General features: G+C 45.6%; 1 protein-coding gene across 13 annotated transcripts in view; it reads left to right on the forward strand.

Annotated features, from left to right (window-relative positions):
- The first annotated feature begins 261 nt into the window (after positions 1-261).
- The window catches only part of LOC121275321 (interleukin-1 receptor accessory protein-like), a 50,073-nt gene continuing 27,302 nt past the window's right edge, over positions 262-23,032 (forward strand). The window contains exons 1-5 of one of the 13 annotated variants that reach the window (XM_041182801.1): positions 262-540; positions 1,851-2,016; positions 5,014-5,085; positions 6,806-6,897; positions 16,459-16,535. In XM_041182801.1, the coding sequence (XP_041038735.1) occupies positions 1,948-2,016; positions 5,014-5,085; positions 6,806-6,897; positions 16,459-16,535 (310 nt within the window). In that variant the 5' untranslated portion in view covers positions 262-540; positions 1,851-1,947. Of the gene's footprint in view, positions 554-1,577; positions 1,601-1,850; positions 2,017-5,013; positions 5,086-6,805; positions 6,898-13,273; positions 13,400-16,458; positions 16,536-23,032 lie in introns of those variants that run through there. The other 12 variants (XM_041182807.1, XM_041182802.1, XM_041182811.1 and 9 more) reach the window with 12 other exon arrangements.

Consider the following 23,032-nt stretch of genomic DNA (forward strand, 5'->3'; position numbering starts at 1 on the left):
ACACAGACAGGCAGGTGGAGAAAGGGAGAGATAAACGGGTAGAGAGAGAGAGAGAGAGACAAACAAACAGATGGAGAGAGAGGGAGGTGGAGAGAGATAGACAGATAGGGGGGGGGGGGGGGGTGGAGAGCCAGTCAGGGGGGTGGGGGGGAAAGAGAGCCGGGGTGGGGGGGAGACAGCCAGTGTGGGGGGAGAGAGAGAAACAGAGATAGACAGGTAGAGAGGGAGAAAGAAAGGGAGAAGCAGGCAAGGAGAGAGAGAGACAGACTGAGAAGCAGGCAGAAAGCAATAGAGATAAACAGAAAGAGGATGGAGATAATGGTGGGAGGAGAGAAAGAGAGAATCATGGATTTTTGGATATAGAGAAAGATAAAGGCTGAGAGGAGAAAGTGACTGAGGAGGAAAGTAAGAAGAGACCGGGAGTGGGACTCAGGGAGAGTGACACCTGAGCTGCAGGAAGTGATGGACTGAGTGAGGATTGGAGCTGGAGAGAGGTGTTACCTGTGCAGGAGCTGGGACACAACTTATTACTGAGAGCAGGTAGGAACAGAATGTGAGTTGGTCTCCCTGTCAGGAACACTTGTTGTTGCTGTAGCTGGGAGGGGAGGGGAGGGGAAGAGGGCCTTTGTAGCCTGGGTGCTTGTGGTTGGTGGGGGACGATAGATGTGGGGGTGAATCTTTGTAAGTATATATGTGGGGGGAGGGGGAGGTGTGTGGGTCTTTAGATATTAGTTTCAAAGATGCTGCCGAGGACTTTGATCCCGATCCTCCTCACTGCTCAAACTGACTCACACAAAGGGAAGAACCTTGTTGCTGTGGTGAGGGTCCCGACACGGGACTGGAAGCTTTTGGGGATTATCCACTCGGAGGTGGGACAATGCCATGTGCAGTCACATGGTTGCCAGCCAATTAGCTGTGCACAGCCGAGGGACCGAGCCAATCATGTGGCAGAGGTGGGCAGGAAGTCGCTGACTCCGCTGTTATCTCACGGTGTCAAAGGTTCGAGTGTCACATTTGAATGGCACTGGGACAGGCCAGCAGCAGTGTTCTCCTGTCCAAGAGGAGGATTTTGAACTTGAACTGCTGCTACCCCCTCCCTACCTGCCTCACTGGGACTCCCCTGGAACAAGCTAGCACCCTACCCTCTCCCTCAGTCACCTTCCCTCCATCAACGTAGCCCTGCCTTCTGCGACCCACGAATCAACCACCATCACCCTTGATCAGCTGCATGTCAACCAACCTACAGACAGGCCCACCCCTGCCCCCACCAACGAGCTGCCCTCAGCACCAATGGATCTGCCCCATGTTCACCCCCAACCTGCCAACCATCATCGTCGACCTCCCCCACCCCACCTTATCATCATTGACCAACCCTCGATCATCCTCGATCTCGCCTCGATTGTGCTTGAGCTACCCTTCGGCAGACAGGCAGAGAAAGGGAGAGACAAGCGGGTAGAGAGAGAGAGAGACAAACAAACAGATGGAGAGTGAGGGAGGTGGAGAGAGATAAACAGAGAGATACAAGGGGGGGAGGATGGTGGGGGAGAGCCAGCCAGGGGGTGAGAGCCAACCTAATGCCCAGCTTTCACCCTGGCACTGGGTAAGTTGACCTTTCCCCTCCTTGTTTCCTATTTCAGGGGGCTCCACTAGATTCTGCCCTAAGTTTTCAAATGGTGCAGTCTGATTCCAAACGCCCCCCCCCCACCCTCCCTCCCCCCAACCCTCCTGGCCTTCCCTAGGGTCTCCAGGAATTAGAGATTCATTTTTAGGTCACCGCTGTGGGCGAAAAGTAATCGGGGCATTAAAAATAGTTACCCCTTGAATTTTCTTCAAAAACATTTGTCTGTCAGTTTTCAAAATATGTGAAAGGAGGCAGAAGGGAAGTCTAGCTGACCGAATGTCGAGAGCCACCCAGTCAGGTAACCGAGTTTGTTTGTTTTCCATTTGATGGGAGAAGGGGATGTGCCACGACGATCAGCGTGTTGGCAAATAATGGCGGAATTGTGGGGTCAGAAGGTCAGTGATGATTCCTCCACGAATAATGTTTGCCCGTCCGAATGTGCTAGACCTGGTTTTCATTTTGATCTTTATCAAGTTATGTAGATTTTACAACAGCAACGCGTATTTACACAGCACCTTTGACATAGCGAAAGGTCCCAAGATGCTTCACAAGAGTGTTATTAAACAAAATACCACCCCAATCCACACAAGGAGATAACAGGGCAGATGGTCAAAAGCTTGGTCAAAGAGGTAGGTATTAAGGAGCGTCTTAAAGTAGGAGAGAGAGGTGGAGTGGCAGTGATTAAACCAAGAGGCCAAGATTGAAGGAGACCAGATACCTTAGAGGCTTGTGAGGCTGAAGGAGGTTCCAGAGATAAGGAAGGGCAAGCCAAAGGGACAAGGGTGAGAATTATAAAATCGCGGTGTGCTTAACTGAGAGCTAATGTCGGTGAGCGATCATGGGGGATAGGGGAATAGGACTTGGTGCAAGTGAGGGCAAAAACAGCAGAGTTTTGGATGACTTCATGTTTATGCAGGGTATAATGTGAGAGGTCACTCAGGAGAGCATTGGAATAATCGAGAGTTAAGGTATGGATGAGAGCTTCAGCACCAGGTGCACAAAGGCAAGGCAATATTATGGTGGTGGAAATATGCAGATTTCGTGTTGGCACTGATATGTCGGTGGAAGCTATCAACAGCCTGGGGGTTACCATTGACCAGAAACTGAACTGGACTAGCCATACAAATACTGTGGCTACAAGAGCAGGTCAGAGGCTGGGAATCCTGCAGCGAGTAACTCACCTCCTGACTCCCCAAAGCCTGTCCACCATCTACAAGGCACAAGTCAGGTGTGTGATGGAATACTCCCCACTTGCCTGGATGAGTACATTTTCAACAACACTCAAGAAGCTCGACACCATCCAGGACAAAGCAGCCCCCTTGATTGGCACCCCATTCACAAACATTCACTCCCTCCACCACCAATAAGCAGTGGTAGCAGTGTGTATCCTCTACAAGATGCACAGCAGGAACTTACCAAGGCTCCTTAAACAGCATCTTCCGAACCCACAACTACTGCCATCTAGAAGGCCAAGGGCAGCAAATACATGGGTACACCACCTGGAAGTTCCCCTCCAAGCCATTCACCATCCTGACTTGAAAATATTTTGCCGTTCCTTCACTGTTGCTGGGTCAAAATCCTGGAACTCCCTCCCTAACAGCGCTGTGGGTGTACCTACACCACATGGACTGCAGCGATTCAAGAAGGCAGCTCACCACCACCTTTTCAAAGGCAACTAGGGATGGACAATAAATGCTGGCCTAGCCAGCGAAGCCCACATCCTGTAAATAAATTTTTAAAAAATAATTTCAGGGTCAAATATAACATCAAGGTTGTGAACAGTCTAGTTTGGCCTCAGACAGTCATCGGTGAGAGGGATGGAATCAGTGGCGAGGGGACAATGTTGTTTTTTTATTATTTGTTCATGGAACGTGAGTGTTGCTGGCAAGACCGGCATTTGTTGTCCATTCCTAATTGCCCTTGAGAAGCTACCTTCTTGATCTGCTGCAGTCTGTGTGGTACAACTATGCTCTCCCTCCAGTTAGGGAGGGGAGCTCAAGGATTTAGACTCAGCGACCATGAAGGAATGGCAATTATAGTTTCAAGCCAGGATGATGTGTGACTTGGAGGGAAACTTGTAGGTGATAATATCCCCACGGATCTGCTGCCCTTGTCCTTCTAGATGTAGTGATAATGGATTTGGTTGATGCTGTTGAAGGAGCCTTGGTGAGTTATTGCATGGAGGGACTGAATGTTTAAGTGGTGGATGTGGTGCTGATCAAGCAGGGACAAAAGGAAAAGGTTTTGGTCTTCCCAGTATTTAACTAGAGGAAATTTCTGCTCATCCAGCACTGCAGGTCAGATAAGCAGCCAGAGAGTTTAGCTCAGTAGAGCAGTTGAGAGAGTTGGTGTTGAGGTGGAGCTGGGTGTCATCAGCGTACATGTTCAAACTGATCTGTTTTGGATAATGTTGCCCGAGGGACAGTGTGTAAATGAGAAACAGATCATTCAACCTAATTAGTTTGTTTTGGTGTTTATACTTCAGTCGAGTCTGCTCCCATTCCATCTCCTGCTACCCTAGCTCAGCCCTTCAACATGTCCTTCAATTCCCTTCTCTCTCAGATACTTGTCCAGTTTCCTTTTGGAAGTATCTAAGCTATTTGTCTCAAACATATCCTGTGGTAATGAGTTCCACATTCAAATGTGAACGCTCTGGGACTCTTCAAATCCTAGGCCAGTTGTAGCTTGCCCTCAAACATCCAGCTCCCATGGTAACATTTCTTCATTTGCAATGTTGGGTTGTGCCATTTAGTACATCAGTCAAAGATGCCGAAATTTGAGGGAGGAGAGGCTGAGCAGTGTCCCGTTCCCTGAGTTGAATCACATTATCTATTAAATTTGTTTCTATTCCATAGCTCTCCTGTTTGCCCTCACATCTTCCATTCTGTAATCTTCAGTTTATCTAAAACTCTGTTGCCCGTATCCTAAATTGCACCAAACCCCTTTCGCCCATCACCACGCCCACCATCAGCTTTGGTTCTTGTTCTGGCAATAGATATTTAAAATACTCATCCTAGTTTTCAAATCCCTCCAAAGCCTCTCTCCTCCCTATCTCTGTAACCTCCAGCAGCCCCAGAAGATATCCCACTGAGATCTCCGTGCTCCTGCCATTCTGGCTTTTTGCATATCCTCAATTTGCGTTACGCCAGCAATGATGGCCATGCCTTCAGGTGCCTGGGCTCAAAACTCTGTAATTCCCTCCCTGTACCTCTCCCATTCTCTACTTCTCTCCCCCTTTAAGATGCATCTTAAAACCTACCTCTTCATCCAAGCCGTTGATCTCCTTTTCTTGATATCACCTCCTTTGGCTTGGTAAGTTGTGTTCTTGTGAAATGTCTCAAGACGTTTATGATGTTAAGGGTCCTATATAATTGCAAATTGTTGTATTCCAGTTCTGCCAATACCTGGTGTGTCTTGGACAGAGAGAAGTTGAGAAACCTGGTGATGATATCCTGCTATCAGAGGTGAATGGGAATCTGTTTTATGTGTCCCAATATCCCTCCTGTACAAACATAGCAATGATCTTTATTATATTTGACTTGCTTCCAATCTCTTTCACTGCGCTTAGTGATGAATCATTGTTTCTCTGTTGTGTAGACTTCAGTGTTGTATTCCAAGGCCGCATTACAAGTCAGCGGCTGTAATTTAATCTTCCTCTTCCTCTAACGTTCACAGAATATTTGTCCTCCTTTCTCATAGTTTATGATGTCAACTGAACCAGTTTATTGGATTAATTTTGTGTAAGTGTTTCTGTTGAAGAGCTGCAAACTGTAAATGACTTTAATTTGGCCTTATCAATTTTCTCCCTCTGTCCTGACAATGTTTGAGGCTGCTTCTTGGAGGCTGGAACTGTGAGGGGAGAGATCCTATGTGGGCTGGGACAGAGTGTGTTGGGGGCAAGGGGTCCATGAGGGTGGTGACTTAGACTGGGGGGGGGGGGGGTGGGGGGGTGGTGTGTGGGTGAGATGGGAGGGTGTGGTGGGGGGTGGGGGGGTGGGGGTGAAAGAGCCCCCCAGGAGCTGAGACAGGTTGACAGTTTTTGGGGTTAGGTGGGGCTTCTGGGGCTGGGAAATTTGTGACCTCTGATTACTGACCCTCCAGCCAATGGCAACTGTTTCTCCTTATTTACTCATCAAAATCCTTCATGATCTTGAAGACCTCTTTCAAATCCCTCTTTTACCTTCTCTGCATTAAAGGAGAACAACCCCAGCTACTCCAGTCTCCCCGCACAGCTGATTTACACTTCATTGTATGAACCTAAAATCCCCAGTTTCTCCTGAGTAGCGAATCAATGCAGTGAATTGACAGCAAAGGTTTTCTCCAGGTATCCTTGCAATACGCTCTTCAATGACTCTGGTGGAGCTGGTGACTATTGGAATGATTGAGGACTTGTCACAGCTCCTGATCTATAAGTTGCCTTGCGTCAGCAGTTCTGAGGATAATTCATTGCTTAGACAGCTGAGTGCTAACTGAAGATTTTATTGGACCCTCTGACATTTCAATCAGTCAAAAATCCTCTTGTGAAAATAAGATTTATTTTTCTTTGGAACTAAAGGTGAACATGACGACATTTTTGCCAGGGACAGGCCCAGACAAGCGAGTTTGACATCTGGCCAAATGGGAAATCTGGTTACAGCACTGCTCACGTTCCAGTTTTTCATTCAGCCGAAGGGAAGACCCATGTGCCATCAGCATTTTGGCCTCTGACTCTTGTTTGTCAACCATGGCTCAGTGAATAGCACCCTCGCCGCTGAGTCAGTGGTTCTGGGTTCAAACCCCACTCCAGAGACTTGAATCTAGCCTGACCCTCCCCGTGCAGAACTGATGCAGTCCTGCACTGTTGGAGATTTGCACTTCCAGATGGCAAGCTGAGCTGTCCACTTCCTTTGTTAGATGTTCAAGGTTCCACAGTCACGATGCTAAGAAGAAGAAGATAAGAGTTCTCACCAATACTTATCACTTTGCCAACATCAGTTGGGCAGAATATATGATAATATCTCATTGCTTTCTGTGTGAACTCACTGGACACAAAGATGTTGCCACATTTCCTGTTTTACAACAGTCATTGCATTTCAACACTTAATTGGCTGTAAATTGCTTCAGAAATTCCGAGGCTGATGAAAGGCGCTGTGTAAATGTAATTCTTTCTTCCTTTTCTGATTCCTTTTTATAATGAATGAAAAGGCTCCAACACTCCTCTTTAGTGATCTGCGCATCAGACAATTGCTCAACTGGTTTTACTGCCTCACATGGTTATTGGATACAGGTTGGTGCTGGTTAGTTTTTCACTTCAACTGGTTTTAGTACTGGCTGGGATTGATAATATTTAGATACAGAGTAAAGCTTCCTCTACCCTGTATCTAACCCTGTGTTGTACCTGTCCTGGGAGTGTTTGATGGGGACAGTGTAGAGGGAGTTTTACTCTGTATCAAACCCTGTGCTGTACCTGTCCTGGGAGTGTTTGATGGGGACAGTGTAGAGGGAGCTTTACTCTGTATCTAACCCCGTGCTGTACCTGTCCTGGGAGTGTTTGATGGGGACAGTGTAGAGGGAGTTTACTCTGTATCTAACCCCGTGCTGTACCTGTCCTGGGAGTGTTTGATGGGGACAGTGTAGAGGGAGTTTACTCTGTATCTAACCCCGTGCTGTGCCTGCCCTGGGAGTGTTTGATAGGGACAGTGTAGAGGGAGATTTACTCTGTATCTAACCCCGTGCTGTACCTGTCCTGGGAGTGTTTGATGGGGACAGTGTAGAGGGAGCTTTACTCTGTATCTAACCCCGTGCTGTACCTGTCCTGGGAGTGTTTGATGGGGACAGTGTAGAGGGAGCTTTACTCTGTATCTAACCCCGTGCTGTACCTGTCCTGGGAGTGTTTGATGGGGACAGTGTAGAGGGAGCTTTACTCTGTATCTAACCCTGTGCTGTACCTGTCCTGGGAGTGTTTGATAGGGACAATGTAGAGGGAGCTTTATTCTGTATCTAACCCCGTGCTGTACCTGTCCTGGGAGTGTTTGATGGGGACAGTGTAGAGGGAGCTTTACTCTGTATCTAACCCATGCTGTACCTGTCCCTGGGGAGTGTTTGATAGGGACAGTGTAGAGGAGCTTTACTCTGTATCTAACCCTCGTGCTGTCCTTGTCCTGGGAGTGTTTGATATGGGGACAGGTGTAGAGGAGCTTTACTCTGTATCTAACCCCGTGCTGTACCTGTCCAGGGAGTGTTTGATGGGGACAGTGTAGAGGGAGCTTTACTCTGTATCTAACCCCGTGCTGTACCTGTCCTGGGAGTGTTTGATAGGGACAGTGTAGAGGGAGCATTACTCTGTATCTAACCCCGTGCTGTACCTGTCCTGGGAGTGTTTGATAGGGACAGTGTAGAGGAGCTTTACTCTGTATCTAACCCCGTGCTGTACCTGTCCTGGGAGTGTTTGATGGGGACAGTGTAGAGGGAGCTTTACTCTACATCTATCCCTGCCCTGGGAGTGTTTGATGAGGAAAGTGTAGAAGGAGCTTTGCTCTGTGTCTGACCTAGGGGTATTTAATGGAACATTCTGGCCTAGAACTACATCACAGCTCCTTTCTTATTACTGGTCAAAATCCTGGAACTCCCTCCCTAACAGCACTGCAGCATTACCTCCCCCACACAAATGCAATGGATCAGCCATCACTTTCTTGAGGACAATTAGAGATGGGCAATACATGCTGGCCTTGCCAGTGGTGCACACATCCTGAAAATTAATTTTTAAAAATCTAAGCTGTACAGTTTGTCTCCTGGGAGTGCTTGAGACAGTTTAGAGTGAGGAATATTCTGTATCTGTTCTGGGAGTACTTGATGGGAGCATGTAGAGAGAACACTATTGTGTATCTGTCCTGGGAGTGATTGATGCTACCACTTTGCTCCTGAGATGGTGAGTGTTGCATTCCTGAGCACCAACCTCCATCACCTTGATGAAATGTTTGGGAATTAAACTGATTAGACCGAATGGGGGAAGATAAGATTGTTTGTTTCTGAATTATTAAATGCTGACACATACCTCATTGTGATGTTACATTTATGTGAGATTTGGTGTGGAGTGAGAGGCATTAATTCAGCGAGCAGTTATGTCTTGTTTGAAAGCAAAATATTGCGGATGTTGGAAAACTGAAACAAAAGCAGAAAATGCTGGAAAATCACCACAGGTCTGGCAGCATCAGGAGAGGAAGAAACAGAGTTAATGCTTCAAGTCCAATATGACTCTTTCTCGGAACTGGCTCTAGTTCTTGGCCACTTGACCCATGTGTTGGCACCTTCATTGTTTAATACATAAGTAACTCTGAGTGGCATCAGAGTTACCTGATTGGGAATGTCAATCATGGCTTGACTCTGGGAAATGTGAACCTGCTCAGCTGTATATCAAGAAGCTGCTGAAATCAAAGGTTTTATTTTAAAGGAATGAAACTCACTTCCAGTTCGGAGAAGTTGTTCATCCCTCTTCTCTGTGATATGGGCCTTGCTGATTGGGGGATGAATTAAACTGTTAATATTCTTTTGCTTTTAATTTATTCATTCATGGGATGCGGATGTCACTGGCCAGACCAGCATTTATTGCCCATCCCTAATTGCCCTTGAGAAGGTGGTGGTGAGCCACCTTCTTGAACTGCAGTCCATGTGGTGTAGATACACCCACAGTGCTATTAGGAAAGAAGATCTAGGATTTTGACCCAGCAATGGTGAAGAACGGTGATATATTTCCAAGTCAGGATGGTGAGTGACTTGGAGGGGAATTTCCAGGTGGTGTTGGTGTTCCCATGTGTCTGCTGCCCTTGTCCTTCTAGGTGATAGAGGTCACGGGTTTGGAAGGTGCTGCCAAAGGAGCCTTGGTGAGTTCCCGTAGTGCATCTTGTAGATGGTACACATACTGCTGCTACTGTGTGCCGATGATATTGAAGGTGGTGGATGGGGTGCCAATCAAGTGGGCTGCTTTGTCCTGGTTGGTGTTGAGCTTCTTGGGTGTTGTTGGAGCTGCACTCATCCAGGAATTGATAATTAGGATTTCAGGATGACAATGGTTGCAACTGAGCTGCAGTGTTGCCGGGGCTGCGACCATCCTGGTGTTTTTCATGCAGAATAAGTCCCAATGAAAGAACATTGGATACCATATGAATGGATTTAAGAGACAATTACTGAGCAAGATCGTGGGGAGGAGGGAGTAATTTGTCAAAGAAGGAGTACTTTTTTATATTCATTCACGGGATGTGGGCCTCGCTGGCTGGGCCAACATTTATTGCCTGTCACCAATTGCCCCTTGAGAAGGTGGTGGTGAGCTGCCTTCTTGAGCTGCTGCAGTCCATGTGGTGTAGGTACACCCACAGTGCTGTTAGCGAGGGAGTTCCAGGATTTTGACCCAGCGACAGTGAAGGAATGGCAAGATATTTCTAAGCCAAGATGGTGAGTGACTTGGAGGGGAACTTCCAGGTGGTGGTGTTCCCATCTGTCTGCTGCCCTTTTCCTTCCAGATGGTAGTGGTCATGGGTTTGGAAGGTGCTGTCTAAGGAGCCTTGGTGAATTCCTGCAGTGCATCTTGTAGATGGAACACACTGCTGCTACTGTGCGTCGGTGGTGGAGGGAGTGAATGTTTGAGGATGTGGGCTGCTTTGTCCTGATTGGTGTCAAGCTTCTTGAGTTTTGTGGGAGCTGCACTCATCCAATCAAGTGGGGAGTATTCCATCACACTCCTGACTTGTGCCTTGTAGATGGTGGACAGGCTTTGGAGAGTCAGGAGGTGCGTTACTCGCTGCAGGATTCCCAGCCTCTGACCTGCTTTTGTAGCCACAGTATTTATATGGCTGGTCCAGTTCCGTTTCTGGCCAATGGTAACCCCTAGGATGTTGATAGTGGGGGTTTCAGTGATGGTAATGCCATTGAATGTCAAGGGCGATGGTTAGATTCTCTCTTGTTGGAGATGGTCATTGCCTGACACTTGTGTGGCACAAATGTTACTTGCCACTTGTCAGCCCAACCCTGGATATTGTCCAGGTCTTGCTGCATTTGGACATGGAACACTTCAGTATCTGAGGAGTTGTGAATGGTGCTGAACATTGAGCAATCATCAGTGAACATTCCCACTTCTGACCTTATGATGGAAGGAAGGTCATTGATGAAGCAGCTGACGATGGTTGGGCCGAGGACACTACCCTGAGGAACACCTGCAGTGATGTCCTGGAGCTGAGATGATTGACTTCCAAAAACCACAACCATTTTCTTTAATGCTCGATGTGACTCCAACCAGCGGAGAGTTTCCCCTTGATTATCATTGACTCCAGTTTTGCTAGGGCTCCTTGATGCCACACTCGGTCAAATGTGTCCTTGATGTCAAGGGCAGTCACTCTCACCTCACCTCGGGAGTTCAGCCCTTTTGTCCATGTTTGAACCAAGGCTGTATTGTGGTCAGGAGCTGAGTGGCCCTGGCGGAACCCAAACTTGTGTCAGTGAGCAGGTTATTGCTAAGCAAGTGCTGCTTGACAGCACTGCTGATGACCCCTTCAATTACTTTACTGATGATCGACAGTAGACGGAAGGGGCGGTAATTGGCTGGGTTGGATTTGTCCTGCTTTTTGTGCACAGGACAATCCTGGGCAATTTGCCACATAGCCGGGTAGATGCCAGTGTTGTAGCTGTACTGGAACAGCTTGGCTAGGGGTGCGGCAAGTTCTGGAGCACAAGTCTTCAGTACTATTGCCAGAATACTGTCAGGGCCCATAGCCTTTGCCGTATCTAGTGCCTTCAGCCATTTCTTGATCTCAAGCAGAGTGAATCGAATTTGCTTAAGCCTAGCATATATGATGCTGGGGACCTCTGGAGGAGGCTGAGATGGATCATCCAGTCGGCACTTCTGGCTGAAGATTGTAGCAAATGCTTCAGCCTTATCTTTTGCGCTGATGTGCTGGGCTCCCCCATCATTGAGGATGGGGATATTTGTGGAGCCTCCTCCTCCAGTGAGATGTTTAATTGTCCACCACCATTCACGACTGGATCTGGCAGGACTGCAGAGCTTAGATCTCATCCTTTGGTTGTGGGGTCACTTAGCCCTGTCTATCACCTGCTGCTTATGCTGTTTGCAAGTAGTCCTGTGTTATAGCTTCACCAGGTTGACACCTCATTTTTAGGTCTGCCTGGTGCTGCTCCTGACATGCCTCCTGCACTCTTCATTGAACCAGGGTTGATCCCCTGGCTCGATGGTAATGGTAGAGTGGGGGATATGCTGGGCCATGAGGTTACATATTGTGGTTGAGTACAATTCTGCTGCTGCTGATGTCCCACAGCGCCTCATGGATGCCCAGTGTTGAGTTGCTAGATCTGTTCAAAATCTATCCCATTTAGCACGGTGGTAGCACCACACAGCACGATGGAGGGTATCCTCAATGTGAAGGCAGGACTTCATCTTCACGACTGTGCAGTGATCATTCCTACCGATACTGTCATGGACAGATGCATCTGTGGCAGGCAGGTTGGTGGGGATGAGGTGGTTTCCTCACCATCTGCCGTGGACCTAGTCTAGCAGCCTTGTCCTTTAGGACTCGGCCACTCGGTCAGTAGTGGTGCTACGGAGCCACTCTTGGTGATGGACATTGAAGTCCCCCACCCTGGGTACATTCTGTGCCCTTTTCACCCTCAGTTCTTCCTCCAAGTGATGTTCAACTTGGATGAGCACTGATACATCAGCTGGGGGAGGGCGGTACTTGCTAACCAGCAGGATGTTTCCTTGCCCATGTTTGACCTGATGCCATGAGACTATATGGGGTCTGGAGTTGATGTTGAGGACTCCCAGGGCAACTCCCTCCCGACTGTATACCACTGTGCACCCACCTCTGCTGGGTCTGTCCTGCCGGTGGGTCAGGACATACCCAGGGATGGTGATGGTGGTGCCTGGGACACTATCTTTAAGATATGATTCCATGAGTATGATTATGTTAGGCTGTTGCTTGGCTAGTCTGTGAGACAGCTCTCACAGAACTTTGGCACTAGCCCCCAGATGTTAATAAGGAGGACATTGCAGCGCCAACAGGTTGCGATTGCTGTTTCTGGTGCCTATGTCGATGCTGAATGGTCCGTCCGGTTTCATTCCTTTTTTGAGACTGTCGTGGTTTTGATAAAACTGAATGGCTTGCTCAGCCATTAAGCTCATTGCTGTAGGTCTGAGATCACATGTAGGCCAGACCAGGTAAGGATGGCAGATTTCCTTCCCTAAAGGGCATTAGTGGACCAGATGTGTTTTTTACAACAATTGACAATGGGTTCATGGTCATCATTAGACTTTTAACTCCAGATTTTTATTGAATTCAAATTGCACGAACTGCTGTGGTGGGTTTTGAACCTGGGTTCCCACAGCATTAGCCTGGGTCTCTGGCCCAGCGACAATACCACTATGCCATCACCTCCCCCTTGTACAGTTATTTCAATTGGTGCGTAGCACTCTGCTGCAACTTAAGCTACATTTCTGTTTTCAATAATTCCAACCAAAATCCCCTTGTTGTTTGGAGATCTCTCAACATCTACAATTTATTTAAACATTTTGCATTTGTGTATACTTCCAGCCTGCCCCTCCTATTAATTTTGTCTCTTTTTTTTCAACTTCTGCCCATTTCATAAATTTCCACGTCTATGTTGATGAAGAAAGGGATGAACCTGCATTTCTATTACAACTTTCATGACCTCAGATCATCCCAAAGTGCTTCACAGCCAATGAAGCACTTTTTGAAGCTGGAGTAATGGGATTTGCTGATGTAAACTGTGAGCTGTGTAAGTCCTCTACACCTACCATTCCCAGACCCTGAGTACTCACCTCATAGTTGGAACCATGACATGACATCTTAGTAATGCCACATTCTGGGACCCCCCACCCTGCTCCTCTGCACTACCCACCCCTCCCTCAGCACCTCCCTCCACCCTGCCCCACCAACTGCCGAGGGCCAAGACAGTGTCCCTAATTATTCTACTTTGTTCAACACTCCAACTCTTCCTTGTGAAAAAAAATATTTTCATGCTCATTCCAATGCCACAGGAGATCTACTAAAGTATTTAAAAACTTAACACTTGCACACATTTCCCATGTCTGACCTGATAATGAAAAATGCCTATGGGGTGAGAGCAGGCGAGTGGGATTAATTGAATGGCTTTTTCAAAGTGCCAGCATGGACAGGATGGGCCGAATGTCATCCTCTTATATTCTACATGTTATGTTTCCAAGTAAGCAGCACATTCCTACCTCTGATCTATAGAGAATGTGCTTTATTTTCAAATTCTGGGGTATAATTGGATTGCATAGGTGGTTTTTATTATAATGTGGACATAGGAATATCTAATGGAAATTTCTCTTTCTCTCTCACTTGCTTTCCAATATCCACAAATTACTATCAAATGCAGTGTCTATATACATTGTGTTCTATGACAGGTTTTGCAGCTGAAGATTCATGTCAGGTAATTACCTATAGTCCATTAGGGGCCATGGGCATCTCTCTCTGTTAGAGAGAGAGAGAGAGACAATTGGTTATATAGCTTGAGGGGCACCACTCCACATCAAGGGTGGGGCAGGACAAGGAGACAGGCCTCCATGAATTACCACAACCAGTACAGGTTTTGAACTCATGCTGATGGTGTCATTCTGCACCACACTCTAGTCATCTGAGCTAACCAGACACCCATGTGGCTGCACACATACCTTATCACTTGTCAATTTCTTTTGCGTAATTTTTCGTTCTCCCATGTTGGCACAATGCGGTGATTCTCCCATCTCTCCCTATCACCCTTTTCATTCAAATAAACCTTTTTCAGTAAATTGATAACTGCCTTTCAGGTCTGGGACCTGGGATTCCAATCCAGAAAATGCTGATAAATAAGTATCAGGTGGACATAACAGAGGGAGTTTTCTCTCAATCTGACCACAGTGTACTGAACATTATTGGGGGTGATACAGTGAAGGTCTATCTGATTAGATTCTTGAACTTGAGGAAGTGATATCTGAGGAAAGACTCATTACCCTGGATCTTTTTCTCTCTTGAAAAGAGAAAAATGAGTGGGGATATAATAGAGTTTAAAATTGGATATGGTTCTGATGAATTGGATCCAAGTAAAGCTTATCTGCCACATCCTGAATTTAATCACAAGGATCATATTTGGAAATTAAGAACAGTCAAAGTAATGATGAAATGCAGGAATTTGTTTTAACCAAGAGTGGTCAGTATGTTGAATAGATTAACCAGCACAAGTGGTCGAATGAGGAGCCTTAAAATTAATTAGACAGGTTCTTTCTTGTAAGCAAATGGGATTCAGGCTTATTTGAAATTCTCTGAAGGAACTCTGGGGCAAGGTGGACTACGTGGACCAAAATAGCCTCCTTCCTGAAATTGTGACTGTGAAGTACTTAGTGCTAATGCCGAAGGCCTGAAAAGGGAAAATGGTCAGTTCCTTTTTATCATGCTCACTTTAAATCTCCTTATTTCCTGTTATGTGACCATTTATTACTTTCCCTCATCCTCACAAATGATTCCTGATAGCTAGGCCATTGGTGAAACAATGGGATCCAAGTTGTCACCCATTCACATACCGTCATGATAAAATAAGGATTTTTCACACCCATTCTCCAGATTTCAGGAGATGCAAAGTCTGCAAAAAGTATTGTGAAACCAGTTTCATTCATTATTTGGAGAAGGGCAGCTGTTAACCACAGGAAGGTTCATTTGCATTTTAATGACTTTAAAACAAAATGGAGCTGAGAGGTCAGGTGACCTTTTCTTTCCTGCCAGGACACATGGAGCTACAAGACCCTTTGAGCTAATCTTCATGCTTGGACAAGTCTTGACAAAGTCATTAAAAGGCAAACAACTTTTCTGGACATATCTTTGAGAAGTCATTAAAATGTAAACGACACCTTCCTGTGGTTAACAGCTGCCCTTCTCCAAATAATGAAAGAAACTGGTTTCATGATACCTTTTGCAGACTTTTCATCTCCTGAAACCTGGAGAATGGGTGTGTAAAAACCCCCATTTTATCATGACGGTACGTGAATGGGTGACAACTTGGATCCCATTGTTTCACCAATGGCCTAGCTATCAGGAATCATTTGTGAGGATGATGGAAAATAATAAATGGTTACATGACAGAAATTGGGTTTCTGATAAGGAGATTTAATGAGTTACATTTTTGGAGCAGAGAGGGAGAGAAAAATCTAGACCAGTGAAGGAACAAAACCCTGCCCAAGAAACACTGGGCTGGCCTTGACCTCTCTGCCTGAGGAACTGGACCAGTGTTTCACTACAGGTCTTCGAATGCACCTCGACTGGAGTGGAACAAGAGAAACCTGCTGGTGCAAATGATAAACAACAGTGAATCCATCGTCCTAAAACCTCCAGACTTCTTTCTCCAATGGACCAGAAAAGGATCACAGGCCTCTATCCTTTCAAAGCTTCACCCCAGGGAAAAGCAAGTGTGACAAAGAACTCTCAAAATCTTAAAAGCTAAATCCAGGTTACCTTTTGTAATTGCAATCCTTTCTCGAGAATGTGTGTGTCTATGTGAAGGTGCGAGTGGGTGTGGTTGTGAATCAGAAACATTTACCTTTTAAAATTTACAAGAAAACCAGTAATTTATCTCTCCTGGACAATTACAGCACGCAGGGGTTAAAACTTTTTTAAAAACACACTGTTTTCAGTCAGTGAAGTAGTGGAAAAGGGGAGAACATCCCTATCGTCTCTGGTCTGTCTGTAACACTTTGTGCTAAACTCCCTCACCTTGACGAACACCAAATCTCTCTTGCGTGTCAATTTAAAAAGATGATAAAGCTTATCCCTGCTTTGTTCTAGGATGCCTTGGTCTCTTTCAGTCCTCATGCTGTGGATATTGGCCTGTATTGCTGCAACAGAAACCCATAGTGAATCGGGTGAGTGAATCGCAGTGGCTTTTTTATAACTCTGAATAATGAGGTATATTTACAGTATCCGCCCTCCCTTCTGAATTACTTCATTACAGAATGAAATCACCCTACAGCCCACGGGAAGGCCATTCTGCTTATCAAGCCTGTGCCAGTTCTTTGAAAGAGCTATCCAGTTAATCCCATTCTCCTGAGCTACAGTCTGAGCCTTAGGTTTGAGCCTACCTATGAACCAATAAGAACTAAGGAAAGCTACCTGTTCTTGTGCTCTGGTTGGAGTGCTGTGTTCATTTGTCCCAATCTGTGTCTCCTCAGTTTTCTTGTTTCTGAGAGTCATGGGTTCAAGTCCCACTCAGGAATCTTGAGCACATACTCCAAGCTGACACCCCAGTGAATGTGTGAGACACTGTTCAAGGTGACATCTTTCGGATAAGACATTAAACAGAACTCCTATCTGCCTCATGTAGCCATAAAAGATGCCATTAATCCCTTCAGCAACACCCACTAAAAAGATGACCTGGCTACCCTCCTATTGTGGGAGCTTGCTGTGCACAAATTGGCTTCTGCATTTCCTACAATTCAATAGTGGCTATGCTTCACGAGGTATCCGTTGGCTCTGAGGTGCTTTGGGATGGATGTTCCCACATTATCGTGAATTCCCGGAGCTAGGTGAGATGAAAGGATCACTGAGGGTTCAGCTGTCTCTGGAAGTTGATGGGGAATGGTAGCAGTCCCTAGGTGCAATGGACTGTAATCAAAGCTACAGTGGAATAGAAAGACATAATGTATCTCACGTTCTCAGAACATCCCAAATTTATTTGAGCATGACATTTTGAGCCAGTTAAGGGTTAAACAGCCAATGAATATTCCTATTTTCATTAGTATAGATGCTAACCTATTGATTAGTATTGCTGGTGGCACAGCGATCACCTCATAACTACTGATGTCTGGCATTTATGTTCTTCACAGAGGCTCTACAGTGCCAAACTGTAGCTGCTTCTCTGCAAAAAGAAGAGCTGATAATTAAGATTTCAAAACTGTTCTTCATGGGATGTGGGTGTCACTGGCAAGGCCAGCCTCTGTTGCCCATCTTTAGTAACGGATTCTGCCGCTAATTTGATGGGAAGTAAATAGTGGCAAATATTGCCTCTAAATCAGCAGGTTTACCACTGTCCTTGATCTGAGTGGCTTGCAGAGGGTAGCTAAGAGTCAGCCACATTGCTGTGTATCTGGAGTCACATGTAGGCCAGACCAGGTAAGTTTCCTTCCCTAAAGGTCATTAGTGAACCAGATAGGTTGTTATACCAATCGATAGTTTCATAGTCACTGTTACTGATGGTATCAGTAATGAGACTAGCTTTTGTTTCCAGTTTTATTAATTGAATTTAAATTCCACCAGCTACCATGGTGGGATTTGAACCCGTACCCCCCCAGAGCATTAGGCTGGGCCTCTAGTCCAGTGATATTACCATTACACCACCATCTCCTCCATGTATGTGCAGAGATGATGTTTTCACTTGCAGGGTGTCCAAAACTAGGGGCCATAAATATAAGACAGTCAGTAAGAAATCCAGCAGGGAATTCAGGAGACATTTCTTTACCCAGAGTGGTGAGAAGGTGGAACTTGCTACTACAGGGAGTAGTTAAGGTGAGGAGAATAGATGAGTTTAAGGGAAAGCTAATTAAACGCACAAGAGGGAAAGGAATAGAAGGAGATGAAGAGGGGCAGGAGGAGGCTCTTTTGGAGAATAAACACCAGCATGGATCAGTGAGACTGAATTGCCTGTTTCAGTGCTGTATACTCTATATAATTTGATGTAGTTACCCCTCTGGTGAGTACTCCATTATATATACTGTTTAAGGGGGTTGGAGCAGATGAAGCTGGATAGAAGGCCAGCGATAGGTGGAGGCAAAGGAGAGATTGCAAAAGATGTCATAAACAAAAGGTCAAAGAGTCATTAATAGTGGTGGTAGTGACCAAAGGAGGTGCTAATGGTGACATTAAGAGCGGAAAGCAGAATGTGATAATGGCCCGACCAGGGTAAGCACTCTGGAAAGTGACAGGTGGTCGAAAATAAGCTAAAAGCTGGGGATAAAACAATGAATAAAAATGGAAATAAATTTTAAAAATAATAGTGAAAATAAGTGGAAAAAAAATTTAAAAATAAAAATGAATGTAGAAAAAAGGGAGGGGGGTGTCATAAAGGGGTGGGGATGGAGAGAGAACTCATGGTCTGAAGTTGTTGAACTCGATGTTAAGTCCGGAAGACTGTAAGGTGCCTAATCGGAAGATGAGGTGCTGTTCCTCCAGTTTGCGTTGAGCTTCACTGGAATAATGCAGCAAGCCAAGGATGGACATGTGGGCATGAGAGCAGGGTGGTGTGTTGAAATGGCAAGCGACAGGGAGGTCTGGATCATGCTTGCGGACAGACCAAAAGTGTTCCGCAAAGCGGTCACCCAGTCTGTGTTTGGTCTCTCCAATGTAGAGGAAACCGCATTGGGAGCAACGAATGCAGTATACTAAATTGAAGGAAGTGCAAGTGAAATGCTGCTTCACTTGAAAGGAGTGTTTGGGCCCTTGGACAGTGAGGAGGGGGGAAGTAAAGGAGCAGGTGTTGCACCTTCTGAGATTGCATGGGAAATATCTGTATCTTTACAGTCTGGTATAGTAATCTGTTTAAAGGCTTTATGCCCTTGAGTATTCCCAATTATTTTTATACCCTACTTGCTCTTACAATACTTGGTGTTGCTTTTGTACTGGGTTCCTGCAACTAATCACCAGGTTAAGATGTGTTAATTGATATTCCAGTTGGTTGTTGGCTGTGTGACAGCAGCTTCGAAATGTTGCACTGTCTTCAATAGTGGATTCTGCTGCTGGTTTGATGGGAAGTAAATAGTGGCAACCCCTTGGGGGCAGCAGTGGCTCTGTGGATAAGACCCTTGCCTCTAAATTAGCAGGTTGTGGGTTCAGGTCCCACGCCTGAGACCTCAGCACAAAATCTAAGATGACACTTGGACGCAGTACTGATGGAGTCCTGCACTGTTTTAAATCAGATGTTAAACCGTTGCCCCATCTGACCCTTCAGGTGGATGTAAGTGACCACATGGCACTATTGGGAGAGTTCTTCTCTTTGTTTGGACAATAGTTATCTCTGAAACAACATTATTACAAAACAGATCATCTGGTTTTGATCATCTTGTTTGTGGGTGTTTGCTGTGGGTGAATTGGCTGCCAACACTCAAAAATATTTCATTGGCTGTAAAGCATTGAGAAATCCTGAGGTTGTGAAAGGCGTTATAGAAGTGTAATTCTTTCTTTTTTTTGGTGCTAACAATCACCCTAGTGGCCTATAAATCACTGGCCTGTCCCAGAGACAAGAGATGAGGAATCACTATGGGATGGGCAAGCATCATTCTGAAGAGTATTGTATTAGTTTTCAGCTATATGTCTTCTTAATTGAGGCGGGGCTGTCTTCCAAGCTGCTATAGTGGAAAAGAAGAGAATCGCTTTCTCTTCACTCACTGTGTAAAATGTGTTCCAGGTTCTTAATAGATTGTTATCATGTCCATCCATCTTGCTGTTCTGCTCATTCCATTGTTTGTGTCACATGCAGTGTAAAAGATGGCCATTCAGCCCATCAGGCTTGTGCCAAGTTATCCAATGAGTTCATCGCTACAGTCCGCCCTCTCTCCCTCCCCTCTTTCTGCACGGTCCTGCACATTTTTCTTCTTTAAATATTTATCCAATTCCCTTTTAAATCTGCTTCTATCACCTTGTTCAGACAGTGCATTCCACGTCATCATGACTGAGTAAACATGTTTCTCCCCATCATCCCCCTAGTTCTTTTTGCCCAATTATACTAAATTTATTTCTGTTACTAACCCTCCTGCCACTGGAAACAATTTCTCCTTATTTACTCCATTGAAACCCCTCATTGTTTTGAATGCCTCTATCAAATCTTCCCTTAACCTTCTCTGCTTCAAGGAGGTCAACCCCAGCTTCTCCAGTCTCTCTGTGTAACTGAATTCCCTCATTCCTGGTACCATTCTGCTAACTCTGCTGTCTCTCCAAGATAATCTGATAACTTCACAGTCACTTCTTTTTTACCAGCGCTCGTTTTTTTTAATCTTTAATAAAAAAAGCTAAATTCAAATTGTCAGACTGCTTTGATAGGATTTGAACTGGGATGTCAACCCAGGCCTCTTGTTTACCAGCCCAGTAAGGTAGCACCTCCAATGCTGGGCCCTGTTTGCATTTTCTTTAAACTGTTGGCCATTGAGTTCATTGCAATATTTAAACCAGATGGATGTTCCTACGTTCATAGTAGACAGTTGGGAAAGAAATGATTTCTTGTTCAACCAGATGTCCATCTTAGCTCAACTGGCTGCACATACTCCTCTTGAGTCAAATGGTCATGGGTTCAAACCCCACCTGAGGAAACAAGCTGAAACTGCCAGTGTGGTACTGAGGGACTGCTGTGCTGTTGGAGATGCTGTCTTTCAGATGAGATATTTAAACCAAGGCCTTATCTAGGTGCCTGTATTCACTGGAGTTAGATGAATGAGAGGGGATCTCATTGAAACGTATAAAATTCTGACTGGGATGGACAGACTGGATGCAGGGATGATGTTTCCTCTGGTTGGGAGGTTTAGAACAAGGGGTCACAGTCTCAGGATATGAGGTAGGCCATTTTGGACAGATGAGGAGAAAATTCTTCACTCAGAGGGTGGTGAACCTGTGGGGGCCAAGTCACTGAATATAGTTAAGAGGGAAATAGATTTATAGACTCTAAAGGCTTCAAGGGGTATGGGGAGAGAGCGGGAGTACGGTGTTGAGGTGGAGGATCAGCCATGACCATGTTAAATGACGGAGCCGACTTGAAGGGCCAAATGACCTCCTCCTGCTTTTAGTTTCTATCTGCTGTGTCGAGTGGATGTAAAACATTTCGGTAACATTACCAATGAAAAGCAAGGGAGATCTACCCAGTGTCCTGGCACCAATATGTATCTCTCAATCGAATTGTAAAAAAGGATAAATTATCTTGGTACATGTTGGTACCAATGACATAGGTAGAAAGAGGGATAAGGTCTTGCATCAAGAATTCAGGGAGTTAGGCAGCAGATTGAAAAGCAAGACCTCTCGGGTTGTAATCTCTGGATTACTACCAATGCCACGTGCTAGCGAGCTCAGAAATAGCAGAATAGCGCAGATGAATACGTGGCTTAAGAGTTGGTGCAGGGGAGAGGGTTTTAGATTCCTGGATCACTGGGACCATTTCTGGGGAAGGTGGGACCTGTCCAAGCGGGAAGGTCTACATCTGAACCAGACCGGGACTAACATCCTTGCGGGTGGATTTGCTAGTGCTGTTGGGAGGAGTTTAAACTAATTCAGCAGGGGGAGGGGACACAGAATGTTAGCAGAATAGGGACATGTCATAATACAGTAAAACAATCAAGTCAGAGGGAGTACAGCTGCATTAAGTTTCAAGGGAGAAAGGCAAGGCTGGATGGCCTCTACTTTAATGCCAGGAGTATTACAGGTAAAACAGATGAGTTAAGGGTGAGGGTTGACACGTGGAATTGTGATATAGTAGCCATTACTGATATGTGGTTGAGGGAAGGGCAGGATTGGCAGCTCAATATTCCAGGATATAGAATCTTCAGGCGAGACAGGGGAGGGGGTAAAAGAGGAGGAGGCATTGCATTATTAGTTAAGGAGTCAGTTACTGCAGTAAGGAGAGATGATATCTTGGAGGGGGAAACCGAATGAAGCTTTGTGGGTAGAGCTTAGGAATAAAAAAGGGGCAGCCACATTGTTAGGTGTTTATTATAGACCCCCAGATAGTCAGCGGGAAGTTGAGGAGCAAATATGTGCACAATTTGTGGAGGTGTGTAAAAACAATAACAATAGGGTAATTATATTAGGTGATTTCAACTTTCCCAACATTAATTGGGATAGACATAGCGTTAAGGGCTTGGATGGAGTAGATTTCTTGAAATGTGTACAGGAGAAGTTTTTGGGTCAATATGTAGAGGGTCCAAAAAGGGATGGTGCATTGCTGGACCTAATTCTGGGGAATGAAGTTGGACAGGTGGCTGAGGTGGTGGTGGGGGAGCATTTTAGTGATAGCGACCACAACATCATGGTACAATTTAAGCTTGTTATAGACAAAGGAGTCATCAAGTTGCAAAAAATGTTTTGGATTGGGGGAGAGCGGATTTTAGTAAAAAAAATAAGGAAGGATTTGACCAAGGTAGACTGGGAACAGCTACTTTGGGAAAATCTGCAGAAAAGCAGTGGGGGACATTAAAAAAGGAAATGGATAGGGTACAGGCTCAACATGTTCCCTCTAGGGTGATAGGAAGGAGTAACAAGCCCAGAGAATGATGGATAACCAGAGATATTCAGGATACAATGAGAAGGAAAAGAGAGGCTTTTGGCAGGTACAAGGAGAGCAAATCAGCAGAGGCATTAGTGGAGTACAGAAAGTGCAGAGTGGAGCTTA

This window comes from Carcharodon carcharias, chromosome 2, assembly GCF_017639515.1.
Source record: "Carcharodon carcharias isolate sCarCar2 chromosome 2, sCarCar2.pri, whole genome shotgun sequence".
Lineage (NCBI taxonomy): Eukaryota > Metazoa > Chordata > Chondrichthyes > Lamniformes > Lamnidae > Carcharodon > Carcharodon carcharias.